The sequence below is a fragment of the Pelecanus crispus genome, chromosome 6 (genome assembly GCF_030463565.1).
Source record: "Pelecanus crispus isolate bPelCri1 chromosome 6, bPelCri1.pri, whole genome shotgun sequence".
Classification (NCBI taxonomy): domain Eukaryota; kingdom Metazoa; phylum Chordata; class Aves; order Pelecaniformes; family Pelecanidae; genus Pelecanus; species Pelecanus crispus.
The window spans coordinates 32,959,687-32,975,544 of record NC_134648.1 but is presented as its reverse complement, the minus strand read 5'-3'; the positions used below and the strand labels follow the sequence as shown (position 1 = coordinate 32,975,544).

Genomic DNA, 15,858 nt, shown 5'->3' with positions numbered 1-15,858 from the left:
AAACAAGCATGCATACAGAACTAATACAAAATAAAACAGTCCTTTCCCTATGCATTGGATTCTTCAGTGAGAAAATTAAAATGACACCTTTAGACTTCAATTAATTGAATTTTTGTTTAAACAAAGATACCTGATCAAGTTTTTAGGTTTTAATTGACTTTATTTGTTATTCTGGCATTTTTCTGGGTTCCCTTAAAAACAAAACAGCAGCTTCTGAGAATCCAATCAAATCCCATAGTACTAGATGCAAAATGCATATAGTAATTAACAGCACAATTACTTACATATTGTTAGCACACAGATAAGTAGTAAAAAAAGTTTAGGGAAAATTAGATCCTCTAAAAACCACAGAGAAACATTGGTTCATACCTTTGAGTGCTGGCTTTTGGAGGTATCTGAAAATAATGAGTAAGGCGATCTGAATCAGCACAATCAGTCCAAAGAGCACACGAACCTGAAAAGACAGTTTTAACTCTAAGCCAGCCCTGGAGTAGTAGCTACCTTTGAGCATGCCTTATGGACATTGATGGAATGATACAAAATTTCTAACCAAAACACATATTCAAAACTTGATGATGTAATCGAACTGATGAGTAAAAAGAAACTTAAAAGTTTCTGTTATTGGACTTGAATCTTACTGATTTGAATTCAGTTGGATGTCTGAAAGCGGGATGCCTGAATCTTTCAAAAACGGGGTTTGTAAAACACATCCACTGAAAGAAGTGTAAATACACTTCCTATGTAAAACGTTTTCCGAGTGCTGTACTGAGTAGAACTGCAGTTCAAAACATTGTGGAGAATATCAGTTACTGATTAACAAAACTAATATAATAATTTTGAGCCAACTATGATACTTTCTACAGTCATGTGGACTTTCCTATATTGGTCTGTAAGTGCACTTAAACTATTATGACACAACTTCTTTGCATGTACTGAGCTGTAACAGTTCTGGGTATGACCTGGAACTTACTGAAGTCAACAGGAATTTTGCCTTCCCCTTTGCTAGAGCTAGCTATAATGTCAGCAGCTGATGTGAGACTTTTTCCAGCATTCTTGCCAGCACACGTATTGCAACAGATCAGTGAAGTTTTCTTTGATAAAATGTTTCCTTTTTCTACTATCTCCAGCATCTTCTTCTCCATTTCTTGCTTGCACAAAATGTTTGTATACCTATGCCCAAAAATGGACAGTTGTGACTAAATCCAGGAAGTCAACTGTTTGCATGAACCATTGCTGCACATTCACATTTGAAGTGTGCAACTTGAGAAAGAAAAATTGAAATATTTGTGAAATTCCAGTGGAGTCATATCTAGAAAAAGCAAAGTACATTCAAGTCTACCAGGAATTAGGAAAATGTCTCCTGCAGTCTCTGGGGAAACCACCACGGAATGACAGCTGTTTTGCTGAAAGTACTTACTACAACATAGTAGTCAATGAGAAGAATAACAGATGGCCAAAAGCCAAATCTAAGAGAGAGATTTTCTTCCATGGCAAATACATGACCCCGTGTGCTAATTCGTCCTGAAGCATCCTAGATTGATATAAAAAAAGAGAGTAATTAGATACCAGTAGTGCACAAAATATTTAGTTAAGGTTGCTAATTATCATTGCAGCTTTTCTGGAAAGATCCAATTGACGCATGCATGTCTGGCATACTGCTGTATTAAATACTTCTACCTACAAAGGATTACTTACTGTCAATTTTATAGTTTCAAGTAAATTGATGACTGTAAGATCACAATCTGAAAGTGTTGCATACGAAGGAGATCCTGTCAGGCATTCAGCAACTTGTGGAACACAATGACTACTTATTGGCCACCACCACTTGTCTTCTGAAAGCTCAATTCTAGATAATAGCCCATCTTAAAATATTTTGAAGCTTTGTTGTGCTTCTTTTCTGGCGTATTTGCTAGAAAACTGATATTGATAAACAATAACAGTGCTACATTTATTCAACAGTTTGATATTTCTGCATGTGTAACACTGACACCTGATCTTCCATTACATAATTTATTATGGTTTATTTATAGTAAAGGATTCAGTATGTTTAGCGTGATTACAGCTGAGACAATATTTGGACAATCCCAGAAACAATGTACAGCAATTGAGTATTCATAATTTATCCAGGTACCTAACTCAAGTTAACACTTCATCCTCCTTGCTTTCTCAAAACTATTCAATTAACTAGATGTAATAGTGATTTATGACTGGAGGGGAAAGGAAACTAATTTTTTTAAAAATGCCATTCAGTTATCTGGTAACAAGCATGTATTTGCAAGCAAACCATTGCTATGCAGGCCTGTATAGCCCTCTTCAAATGTTACTCAGTATTGTGCATATGTTTTCACTATCATTAAAAAAAAACCAAAAACTAAACCACTTATAAAATGCAGCTTTCCCATGTAAAGCATCACAGAAATAGGTAACAAGTGAGGAGGCAGAACACTGGCAGTACAGAAAGGTCATTAGAAAAAAAGGCAGTATCGCTCTTGTCCTGTGAGAAATAATGCCTAGCTGGATTCCATCAAGCAGGACAAAGCTGACTTTCCCATTACTATTGTGCAAATGTGCAGAATGTTAGAACAGTCTGATCGAGTTCTTTGAAGGCCACTTGAAGGTACGAAAATAAAATATAGTACCAAGAACAAAAGCATTCTTTTTTTCACCTAGTGATCTAATATCGGTTAAGTCTGATGTTCTGGGAAACAGAAACCGTATTCACTGTCAGCCTGTGAGAGATCATGAAAAGAACTTCAAACAGATAACCAGAGACAGTATTCCAATCTTCCAGATCCAGTTCTTTTGCCTTCTGAACTAACATGATGCTACTTGCTATTTTCCTTGATCAAGCTCGATTTTTTTTTTTTTTCAAGACAACCAACCTTAAAAGGTAATTGTTGCCTGTTTTTCAAAATAATTTTTTTTGACCAATTACTTGCTCTGCTGTCATGTCTTATTATAGTTCTTATGAAAAATAAGAATCCTTTCTTTTGTCCAGATGCTTTATGAATGTTTTAATGCTCAGCAGTCAGTGTTTTTCCAGGTAATAAATCCTTTGTTTTTTGTAATCAGACAAATATGAAAAGAAGTCTATTATCATGTATTTTGTCCCTAGTTATGTGATGCACAAGGGTGATGGAGCAGACATAACAACATAAAAATTCAACACAAAGAATGCCAGCAGGTACCTTACCTGGACAGCCACATCTATGTGATGGAACCCTTCACTGTAGTTTTGCGGGCTCCACTTCAGTACATAGAGAGGGCCAGACACCTGATGCGCATTCCCCAAGTGAACTCCGTCTATATAGACTTTGACGGAGATAATGACAGAAGGAGAGAAGGCCAGAATTCTAAGGAGTGAATAAACAGCAAAATAAAGAGATTTGTTACAGGACTTGCAGATTTGTCATTACTTCCTGAAGAGAAGTCCCTAATGATTATGCTACCTTGTACCTAAGAGTTCAGAAGAGTTAGAAATTGAAATGGTGAAATATCTGTAGGCTAATGGTGACATGGTAGCTCTTTCCTACAGCTAAAAAGAGAAGTTCTGTATGGTATTGTGCAAAAGAATAGGATAGAAAACTGGGCTGTGCAACAGATGAAAAAGTGGCAGAGATCCTCAGGTCCTGGCAGAAATAATCTTAGAACTCTTGCTGTCAAAACATTTGTTAACACAAGTGGGATGCATCCTCTTGCACACATACAGACACATAATCAAATACTTGTAGATGTCTTCATTAAAAATTGCCAGTCTCTCTCTCTAAAGTCCTTTGTTGTTGGTTGTGGGTGGTGTTGGTTTTGTTTTGCTTGGGGTTTTTTTTTTTTGGGGGGGGGGGGGGGGTGTGTGTTTGTTTTTGTGGGGTTTTTTTTTGGGGGGGGGTGTTGGGGGAGGGGTGTTTGGTTTTGTGGGGGTTTTTTACTTTTTGCTAGTCAGGATATAACCTCTCAGTCTTTGTAACTGAATTTTTGAGAAATAGAATGGAACACAAGACTGGCATTACAGATCTGAGATACCAACAAAGGTAGCATTACTTGGCAGTGCTTATATTCAGAGAAACAGCAATACTAATACAGACTCAATATATTGCACATACAATTTCTTTCATTTCTGGTAATACAAAAGGCATTGCAGAGCATGTTTCAGTCAGATGAAGGAGTCTCATATAGTTATGGTGAACAATTCTACCAGTTTATGTATTTAATATAATCATAAGAATTTTCAGATAAGGTTCTAAATGGGAAACTGGAAAATAGGTAGACTTCATAGGACACCGCTTCCTAACTGAAAAATATGACAAACTTATTTTTATTGTAATTCTGTGTATGCAATATACCCATATATTTCATGCATATTGGTCTAACAACAAATATAAGATGTTGGAAAGGGCATAGAAATTTGAAATATAAATGAAAAAATAAATAGAAAAGATAGAAATAGAAAGATGGAGAGATTTAAAACAAATATAAAAATCGGCAGAGGCTTAAGATGTTTTAATATATAAGGGATATAAAACTGAAAACACAAGGGGCTAAGAAGTCCCAAGCAAACAGAGAAAACACTTAGAAAAATACATAGACAAAATCCTGAAATCAGCAGAAGCAATATGAACATGTGAGATTAATAACACAGAGTATGTGTTAATCTAACTTTACCAGCTTTGGTTACATAAAAAAGTTCAATTGACTTTAGGGGAAATAACTGCATAAATAAAACAAACATGAATTACTACTATATAATCTCCTTTTATCACAGATATGATACAAAGTAAGCTCTCAGGAACAATCTTCCAGAGAAAAGTGAATTCTGAGAACAGTAGACACATGCATTTAAAAAAAAGGTTTTGTGTATATATGTACATTATAACCAAGAAAGACCCTAACTACTAAAATATAGTTAAATACTGTGAAACCAAGAGATTACAGCATACCTGATATGAGTGGAGTAAAGAATTTTGACTAGTGGTTCATGAGCAGAACTGCTGTAAAGGAAGGATTTGGGATTGGTGATGAGAACTACGGGCCATTCTTCAAAGTTAAGATCTGCGAAGCTAAAGAGGTCATGATCAAATGCAAGGATCCGGTACCTTTAACGAAATGAAAAAAATTTTGTTGATACAAACTACTGCATGCACAGCTGATTCCCATGTTTCCCAAGTTCCTAAACAGAACTTGCTTGATTTATGTTCCATTTATTCTCTTCTGTAGTTGATCCTATAGTAACCAACTCTGCTCTATTAACTGTACAGCTGGTTACCTCTGATTAGGTTCATTTTATTATAAATCACTGAAGCACCACTCAAGATTCCAGATCTATTGAATTTTGCCCATGAATCAGATAGATGAGCATTATGTTAAAGAAATCAAATACGAAGTACATTGCTATGGTGTCTGGGTAGGTACTGTAGTTATGGACAAAGACCCCAGTGTGCTCTCTTCTTGTATGCATACAAGCATCTTTCTTTGGATTATTGCAGAATAAAAGCTAATATACTACTAGACATTCCATGTAGCATTGGACACTTTTTGATACACTGCTAGGGTAACATTTCTCAGGCACACTATTTTTGTCTCTGAAATTCTAACAGCTGGTTCAGAGCATGGGTATTTTGAAGTAGTGATGCTGAATTTTGTTACAATTCATTTGTCTACTTTGAATACTAAACACCTACTAAATGGTTATTTAGATGCCCTCTTTTTAATTTCTAAGTATCAAGAATGAATCAAAAAATTACTTTACTTAATTTATTTGCACACTGTTGGTACATGTGTGCCCACAAAAATCCCAAACCTACACACAGAGACATTTTTCAAAAGCATTAATAGTAATAACCAGTCAGGCAGATCTAATGCTTCTTTCAAATTCACCAAACAGCATAAAAGGGAATCACAGTATAACCAGGTAGGCTCCATATAATAATTTGCTCACTTAGGGTTTACTTACCTCCTGTTATCCATCCAGTCTCCCAATTCGAGTTCCAGAGTGCCGCCACGGTGTTGACTGTGCAAGACTGGCATCAGCCCACCCATTGTATGGAGATGCCCACATAAATAGGCTGTGGCAGAACTAATAAAAGAACATAAGAATTGTGATATTTGGGTGGGAAGGAAATACCACTGCAGAAAACCTGAAAAGTGACAGAGAAGTATGTGAAGAGAGGCAAGAAATGTACTTCAGACTGAAAACGTACGGGGAAAAAAAGGAAGATCTTACCTCAGTAATGATCGTATTCCTGGGACTGGGGAGATGATTGTTGAGGTGGGAAAATGGCCAAACCAGACAGTATGATTGCTGTGCAGACTTTCTGTTGCCATCAGAGATAGCTCTTTCATTTGATTCTGAAACGGGCAGGTGTTTGAAAGACAAACAACCAACCAAACAAACCTGTTTAACATTCAGGCTATTTGGAAAGAATAGCAAAAGGAAAGCAGAAAGAAACTAATGAAGAATGCAATTCATCCTTTTTTTTTTTTTTTTTTAAACAGAGAATACTCAATTGCTTCAGGGACCTGTGCATGAACAAACCATACTACTAGACGTGTCCCTAAAATCTGATGTTGGAAAGAGTGAAAACAGGACACTCAACACCTTCCTTTCAACCGAACACAGGAAAAGTACAATATAAAGAAAGATTCTGGTAAACACTGTTTTGTCCTTTCTCCTGCTTATTTATATAGTCGAAGACGACATGCTTGAGTTGATTTTACAAACATCTTTATTCACAATTATCATCCCTACTATCTTGAGTTGCAAGATGGCCTTTTATAGGCATGACAAACCACAGAAACTGTGCACCACATGGTTCAGCCATTTACCTGCATGAACTATGATGGTGAATCTTGAAAACATTACTCAGCCACTGCTGTTAAAGTTAAGCAAAAGTAACACTTTACACAGCAGGAAAAATTTCTCTCCATTGCTTGTTTGAGTTCCAGTATTAACTCAACGGCCTACTGTCCAGAGAGACTCCCATTACCAAAAAGATCTCAAAGTCTAATACAGGAGGCAGGAAAACTAAAACTAGAAATGAACACAAATCCACTCTTTCACCATTTTGCAGATCATCTTTTAGGGTAACCCAGAGAACCACCAACATATTCTTTTCCCTCCTACCTGAAAAGAAACGCTGAAGTGCATGAATAAAGGAAATGGAAATAAGGGTACATTAGAAAGTGAATGGATTTAGTATACCATTCTGGGTTAGTGTAACAGGCTTATTAGATTAAATTACATTTCCTTTGCCTTTATGAATTTGGGCTTTAAGAATATTTTCCACCTAAGCTATGCAATCAAATCACTGATACAAATCTAACTTCTTTTTCAAATTCCTGGCAGAGGTTTAATTCTTGAAAGTTACAGATATCTACCTTTACTTTCAGTTTTGTGCAAAAATCTGCAAATGATGCTCTCTGGACTCCTGCTCCTGAGTAACTGGCAAGCAGATGCTTGACTTACTGCAGCCAAGGACAGGAGCTCTAGACTCAACTGCATTTCTTAGCTCCTTGAGAGTTTGTCTGCAAATCTACTGCACCCACTATGGATTACAGTAAACAATGAGAACAGTACTTGGCACACCTTTCATCTAAGTATCACCAAGCACTTTACAAACAATTAAATGTTGAGCCTCCTTTAGACAAGATTAGAGGGACAACATTTTACTTTTCATTGAGGCCATTATCACAGGCAAAATATGGTATCTGTTTACCAGAACACAGTAAATCTCTGCCAACACTTCAGAAGAGTATCTCAAGAACAATAGCATATCAACAAACTACAGAGAAAAGTCAAAGGGAAGCAAAATGTTATCTAAGCTGATATGCGATTTAAACATTGGGATTAATGTTATTCTTTCAAAACAATACCATGTAATTTTTAGGGTCTCAGAAGTTCAGTCCTCAATTCATAAATGACACATTTCTTTATAGCATTATCTTTCCCATTATTCCACTAACAAGTGCAACTCTCTCATCTGTAATATTAATGAAAAAAAGCATCTAACAAAGCAAAAAGGAGTGAAATTAGAAAGTTTGGGTTTGGTGGTGTTTTTTTTTTTTTTAAACTTTACAGCATATAAGGAAATAATCACTCAAGTCTAGCTAAATGCTAAGAAACTACTGACAGTGTCCTTAAAATGGCTAATTTGACATTTTTGTACTGGATTATTTCTTAAGAGAGAAAACAGATACTCTATATGTTAAGTGACACATTCATTTTTCTAAATAGATGTTCCACATGCATAATAACTTAAAAACGTAAAGACTCTTTTAGATGAACACAAATCTTTCAGACAATTATTCTTTATAAAAACAATAACCAAACCCCCCAAACAAACTGTTATAGAAATAAAACAGCCAGTAAAACAGAATGCCAAGACTTATAAAATACCGTGTTTAAAATCCCAAAGAAATTATAGGGTCTCTTAGGGCCTGGGCTGAGTGTGGCATCGACACAGATGAATGAATAGTTCCCAAAAGAGGTGGTGTGGATGTAATGGAATGAACCATCTTTACGCCAGGCAGAGTATTTCCTGACAAAATGAAATGGAAATATTGCTGTTAGGAAAGCTTGAAGCAATGACAAAAATTACCTGCATAGTATAAATGCAAGACTCCTTGCATTGGGTCTAGCTCCATCTTGTTACTGCAATAAAGTTTCTTCTTAAAAATCAATGGCATTGAAAAGTCTATACTTCAAAGAAGATGCATTACGTGGGTCATATGTTAAGACAAGCAGCAGGTTAGATATTTAAACTATTTAAAAATGTTAGCATAAATACACTTTCCCTGAGCAACACGGTACTTTTTTATGGATAAAGGATAGGCCAGCAGCATAAACGATGCAAAACAAATAGGCAAGATGGCAGGACAGTAGGATCTTACACCACTCTTAATTAGAGATCTGCAAAGGAAAAAAAATTATTGTCTTGGGTTTATTGTTGGTATCTGAAAGAAGTTTTAAAAAATAATTTTTCCTTGCTGTCGTGTTTAGCCCCTGTCAGGAACCAAGCACCATGCAGCCACTCACTCACCCTCCCTCTGCCCCGGTGAGATAGGAGAGAGAATCAGAAGGGCAAAAGTAAGAAAACTTGTGGGTTGAGGTAAGAACAGTTGAATAATTGAAATAAAATAATAACAACAACAACAATTGTAATGAAAAGGAGAACAACGAGAGAAACAAAACCCAGGCGGGAAAAAGAAAACCAACCTGATGCAACCGCTCACCACCCACTGACTGACACCCAGCCAGTCCCCGAGCAGTGATCACTGCGCCCCAGCCAACTCCTCCCAGTTTCTATACTGAGCATGACGTCATATGGTATGGAATAGCCCTTTGGTCAGTTTGGATCAGCTATTCTGGCTGTGCCCCCTCCTAATTTCTTGTGCACCTGGCAGAGCATGGGAAGCTGAAAAAGTCCTTGACTAGCATAAGCAGTACTTAGCAACAACTAAACCATCAGTGTGTTATCAGCATTCTTCTCATCCTAAATCCAAAACACAGCACTATGCCTGCTACTAGGAAGAAAATAAACTCTATCCCAGCCAAAACCAGGACACTTGCTTACCAAGAAATATCAGGGACATCAAGCATCAAGTCTTGTCTCCACTACTTTGTAAGGGATCTCTTAATTCACTCTTATGTAGAATGATCATGTGTTGGATAATGGAATATAACTTCAAACCAAAGAAATATTGAACCTTTTCAGTTATTTTCCAAAAGATCCAAAACAGAGACACTATGCTACACCAAATCTTCTAAATAGCAAAGAAGGTAGCATTTCCTCTTGCTTATTACTCTTCTTTGTTTCTTGACATAGCAAATCTTACCAGTTCTCCTGTCACCTGTGGAATGCCATCAGAATTCTGCATTCAGAGAGTAAAAGGAGAGAGCAAAAAGGGTTGCTGCTCTTTTGCGTGGTACTTGATGTTAAATGAGCTCTTGAATCTTATCTTAAAATACTCTAAAAGAGAACTGCAAACAGGGAAGGACTTAAAAAACATGTCAGCTAATTCCACCTTTTTTTTCCCCCCATGGTTTTATGCTAATATTGGCTACGATACACACATGTAATAATGAATATATATGTTGCTTTCTCTCCTTCCATTAACAACAGGTATTTTCAGGTTTTCTGACTGCTAAAATTGAAGTGCCTTTGATACTTCATGCTAGATGGGAATTGCACATATCCTCCACTGGCAAAGACAGATAACATTCCAACTAATGGTACCTACTAAATTGCTCAATTAAGAATTAAATTCTGTAACTAAAATGATTGTGAGTAAATGACTAACTAAAACTTATTGGGTTTAACTGGGGGGGGATATTTTTGTTTTGGGGTTGTTTTTTTGTGTGTGAGTGTATTTGGGTTTTTTGGATTTTTTTTTTTTTTTAAACTCCCTGCATGGTATGTGGAAGCTGAAACATCCCTGATTTCAGATGATGAGTATAGTTTGAACACAGCCATCCGGAAACCAGTTCATATCACTATTCCTCCACCAATCCGAATAAACAATAAAATTGCCAGAAAGGTCAACCTGAACAGAATAAAAGTCAATATATTAAAAACAAGTTTCAGACATTAATCAATACTTCCAATGCCATAAAGACCCTTTCATAATGTTTATTTTTTGAAGTTAATGTTACCTTTATGAACATCATGAACTTCAATAAGAAAACTGGAAGTTCAGTATCATAATCCTAAGATTTCTGCCTTTAATCCCACTTAGAGTATGTGTAACAGTTGAATCATCCTCTGCTCATGCTGTGGACATAAAATAGGAACCCATGTTTTTGTGTAAAAATATTACTGTATTGCAATACAACTGCTGCTGCCTTTAACTTTAACACATAATGAACATAATGAACGCCAGAATGTGGTGCTGAATAACTGTTTTCCCTAGCCTCTATTTTTATATCTGCAAGCTACAGTGCTCTAAGGTGTACAGCCAAGAATGAATTATTTTTCCAAGATCACCTAAAGGCAAGCAGACAGTGCCTTACTGTTGCTCAGACTAAAAAAAAAAGACACGCACAAAAAAAAGACACGCACAAAAAAAAGACACGCACAAAAAACCCATTGTCCTTTTGACTGTTTAACTTTGCAGGGATGGGGGAGGAGAAAAGGCTTCCTCAAGACCCCATTTCATTCCACCATCTCCTTTCTCTCTTCCTAGACTGTGAAACATTTACTAAAATTTTTCTTAATCTTTATATTTTATTAAAGCATCAGATTAATAAAACTGTCCCTGTAAAGGTAGTTCTGCCTTTAGTGATGCTTAACAGCTTTTGAGGACTCTTAGTGCCTTTCTTCAGTCTTAGATAGAAAGTCTGATAAATCTCATTAAAGTTTCTTTATGTTGCTATGATAACAGACTATTATGAAGCAAAAAACATTATGTGAACACATTTGTTTAGCAAGAGACTGTTAATTAATAAGCGAAGACTTTTTCACCTGACTCAAAATTTCACTCAGAAATTCTTAGGTCAGCTAAAATGCTTTAAAATTTCACCCTAATCCTTTCCAATCCCTTTTGCTATCAGTGCATCTTCAGTGTAGACTAGAGGCAGGTGATCCATACATCCTTCCAAACAGTAAGCTTGCCCAGGACAAACAACAATTCAGGGATGATCCGGCAAATTCACTGGTGCTACATCTTCTGATGTGTGTCACTAGGACTTCTGATACCACCCTTAAACTAGCGTGGAAGACTGACGATAGATTGTCATGTAGCCACAACTGTGGCAAAAGATATAGTGACGTGCACTGCACTAGTGCATCCAAAAGCCTTGTTAGCACTGTACGTTCATCCCTTCATGGTAAATCCACATGGGAATTCCACGATCTCCTGCAAATGCAGCTGCTGTAGGATGCTCTCACACAGAATTTAAGGGAGAACATATCTGCTCCTGCTGGGCCACAGGGAACTGAAGCAAACTGAACTCTCAGATGTGTATCTGTGTTCTTATTGCAAAGTGGATGGCTTAAGAGCCTGAATTACAGCAGAATTTAGATTTCCAAGTCCTCCTCCAGTTCCAAAGAGTCAAAGCTGAAAGCACCACCAAAATTCTGAGACAAGATTTTGTGTTCAGATGTGAAAGGGCAGGAGAAACTGAGAAGTTAAACATGCATTACAACTGAGGCTACCTTTACAATGTACAAGCAAAAGAGCCAGCTGAAGAGGGGGAAGTTTCCTTGCCTATCTTCACATTTAAATTTCAAGTGTGTTCCTCAAGAACATTTGTCTACCCATCATCATCATCTGCCTTCTTGCTTCTCTACTTTCAGTTTTCTAAAATGACTCAGATGTCAATAAAATGGCTCAGATAAAATTTAGACCCATAAAACATGAAAAGCCCTTCTGGGCATGCAGAAAGAACATTTAAAAAGTGAAATTTTCTCTTGCTTTCTTTTTCTTTTTTCATCTATTTTAAGGAGGAAAAGCATTCTTTGGGAACACAGGTTTTACAGAAATATATCACACAACTGTTCTGAGGAAACTGAACACATAATGCACAGAACATTTCCTATACACAGGCAGATTTACAATATATCCAATTACAAAACACAGAGGGATAAGAGATAAGTCTGCGCAAAGAATTCTCTGTTTTCTTAATCTATCCTGCTCTACTAACTGGCAATGGAAAAGACAGCGGGAATATCAAATATGATCCTGGACTATAGGAAAGTCAGTGAAAAAGCATGTATGTGATAACTGAAAACAGAATATTGTTTAGTGAGTTTGACCTTGAATATAATGGCATCTGTACGGTAAATAAAAGTACCTGTAATAATTCTGAATGCTATCCAGGTGTGGAATGTTGAACGAATCTGTAAGGGAGAGAAAAAGGAAATGAAGCAACTTTCAGACCAAAATGATATTGACCTCTGTATTTTATTTCCTAATGTTGAGATAAAGCAGTCTTAGCAAGCACTGAAGAGCTACTTTTTTAAAAATGCATAATTGACAAGCAGACTGTCTAACTGTGCAGAGAAGACATTATATATGTGATGCAGTTGACCTAAAAGTGTGCATAGTTTTCTCATTTAAATTTCAATTCAAAGATAAAGTTGTTGTGGGAATGTAAATTGTAATTTAGTGGCTAAAAGCTAATTGTGTGTCTCCACTTTGGCCATAAAGCTTTTCAGAAGCTTTTCAGATTGGGTGTATGCTCTATAAGCGATACCTAACTCATCCAAGGAAAATAAAGTAGCAATAGCATCACAGAATAGCATGTGTAAAACAGACAGCAACTTGGGGAGGCTTGTACTGCGACTGGGGTCCACCCTCTCCATTAAGGCTGGTAACAGAAGCCTGATAGGGAAATGGGAGTAAAATGTCACATACGGGCTGCATATAACAAAGCATACACTTTCCCCCCCCCCCCCCCAGTGCTAGGCTTTCTAGTTTTGCCCTTCCTGTAACAGCTGGCTTATATAGCCTACAAGGTTGTTTTGCTTGTGTTTGAATGAGTAGAATGTAGCAACTACTATGATGCGTACAAACTTCCATGAGTTCTTTCTATTCAAAAGAAAACAAATTTCCTTTAACTGTTGAACATGTGATACTTTTTAACTTAAACCTGTGGGGGGAGGTCTATGAAAAGTAAATTGAAACCATTTCTTCAGTAGGGTAAGGTTACAGTTTGCCCTTCCATTAAAAGATGGGGTATATAAACAAATGACCTGGAAACTAACATCTGAAGCTGTGTTCTACCACTTGCCAGGCAAAAGCAATAAATGAAGACTCTTACTTCCCTGGTACTAAAACTCCAGCAAGTGCTTGTAAACGAAGTGTGCCCTCAGTAGAGCAGACACATGAATGGCAAGCCCTTCTACTGACTCATAAACTTCACTAACGTGCTAGTAAGTACTAACACTTTACCTCTGTATTCTAACTTGCCTAAGCCAGCTCTGTAATCACAGGAAAGAAAGAGACATTTCATTTCCTTCTTACCATGATTCCCTTTGATGTCTATCCACTTGGTTTTTTCCATGACCCTTGATCTCTTCAGGATTGACTGGTAAATTTTCCATTCCGCTTCTACCTGCTCAGATCCCAGTTTATCTCTTGTCTTAGCATCTGTCAGGTCACCTGAAAGCGCGTAAAGGTGAGATATAACTAGAGGCCTACACAGCTTACACAAAAACTACGACTAGGCAAGCATGCATTCCAAGCCTCCAAGTGTAAGTGGCTGCAGGCCTCCTGCGTGCAATCTGGATGCTCCTGTCATCTGGTCCGAGAGGTTACCATAAGGGTAAATGCCTTCTAATGGAGACACAGCAGGCTGTTCAAACATCTATTAACCACGTCACTGCAGCACTTTTACTAATGCCATGCCAAAGTAAAGAAAATTGTTATGTGTTCATTATACTTGAAGATTCTAGTCACAGAAGCTTTGTTTAACTTCACATCTTCTGTATCCCCTCAAGCTCCAATTAAAGTTCGAACCATTCCCATTTCTCTTCAGATAGTAATGCGTCCCTGCATTGCTAGTTAAAAGAGGAATGCTAACTGTTGCTGAACTCTTAACTTAAAAGCAAGCAGCAGATAGGTAAATCTCTATAGAAACAGAAGTCCAGGTTTAGCATTAAGATTCTAAAGCCTTGCATATAATAATGGCTCAAAGTCTTTTTTATTTACTTGCCAAAACTTAATCTATTTCAATAGCAATAACAAGCTACCAAATGAAATGGCGAGGCTTATTTCACCTGTCTTGGTATGGTATGTTCAAATGGAAACCAGCAATGAAACCTTACACTAGTTCACAGGTGAATTTCATACAAATGAGCGGGGATTGTTCTGAGAGAGGAACTGGCTCTTAATGACTAATCAGAGACATTCCTCACTTCTGTAATTTCAAATATGAAGAATGATGTAGAATCACTACCAGAAAACAAGAAGGAAGGTAGTTGCTAGCAAGGACTAAGGTGTAGCAACAAATATTGGGAAAACAACAGCTATATTGCGTAATTACAGCTTTGTTACGTATAATGCACACTAAACTCACCATCAGACTCAAGACATTGAACAAAAACTAATTCTCTTGAGAAGTGATTCTCTTCTGCTTCTAGCAGTGTATCTTCAGCTGCAATTCCATTTCCGTTGCTTAGGATACCTTAAGGCTTTAAAGTTCTCTCTTGAGATGCTAGAATTTTGGTTATTTGCTCTTCCTTTGACAGCACATTCAACAGGAAATTCACACTTTTGAATTGCTTACCTGTTGCTAGAACAAGTGCTGGCTGAATTATATCAATTGTTTCAGAACAGAATTTTTCGAAGTCAGGAGCTCGCTTGGGATCCCTAAATCTACTGATGTGAATATCTGACACCTGCAAAAGAGAAAAATGAAACACTGTCCTAAGCAGAGGGTTATTGCTGCCCAGGTTGTTCTGCAAAGCCAAGTACATAAGAATGCAACGTAAGAGCAGTCACAGCGAGTCATATTGGTATAAGGGATACGGAGAGAAACAGAAGTGGACGACTAAGGGAGAAAAAAAGCAGAGCAAGCATATGATATTGCATCTCTAACCTTTAAAATCACATTTACATCAAGAAAATTTCCTTGAATCTAAGGACATACAATAATATGGGGAAATACTTAGCTATCTACAGTAAGTTTGGATGGCTTTAAGTGGCCTGTTAACTTTCAAATTCTGTGAGCTTCTGGTGCAACGCAGTGATCTATCTTGCTGCAAGAGAGAATACTAAGTAGTTCTGCAAAGCAAGAACAGCTTAAAGTTAGCTAGGACTTGAAGCATACTGATAACTAATTTCTTACATGGTGTGACATTTCCGGTAGTTGGGTGGAAGAATTTCTAACATTCTACCCATGCATTTTAATGGAGCTAATGAGTGTGT

At 37.0% G+C, this 15,858-nt stretch overlaps 1 protein-coding gene across 5 annotated transcripts in view; it reads right to left on the bottom strand.

Annotated features, from left to right (window-relative positions):
• TMEM62 (transmembrane protein 62) overlaps nt 1–15,858 on the bottom strand; it is a 39,290-nt gene that overhangs the window by 17,371 nt on the left and 6,061 nt on the right. For 3 of the 5 annotated variants that reach the window (XM_075711997.1, XM_075711995.1, XM_075711994.1), the window contains 10 exons: nt 15,218–15,329; nt 13,954–14,091; nt 12,782–12,827; nt 8,387–8,528; nt 6,215–6,339; nt 5,945–6,067; nt 4,932–5,087; nt 3,194–3,353; nt 1,418–1,531; nt 370–454 (listed from right to left, as the gene is read on the bottom strand). In XM_075711997.1, coding sequence (XP_075568112.1) covers nt 370–454; nt 1,418–1,531; nt 3,194–3,353; nt 4,932–5,087; nt 5,945–6,067; nt 6,215–6,339; nt 8,387–8,528; nt 12,782–12,827; nt 13,954–13,993 — 991 coding nt within the window. In that variant the 5' untranslated portion in view covers nt 13,994–14,091; nt 15,218–15,329. Of the gene's footprint in view, nt 1–369; nt 455–1,417; nt 1,532–3,193; nt 3,354–4,931; nt 5,088–5,944; nt 6,068–6,214; nt 6,402–8,386; nt 8,529–12,781; nt 12,828–13,953; nt 14,092–15,007; nt 15,097–15,217; nt 15,330–15,858 lie in introns of those variants that run through there. The other 2 variants (XM_075711998.1, XM_075711996.1) reach the window with 2 other exon arrangements.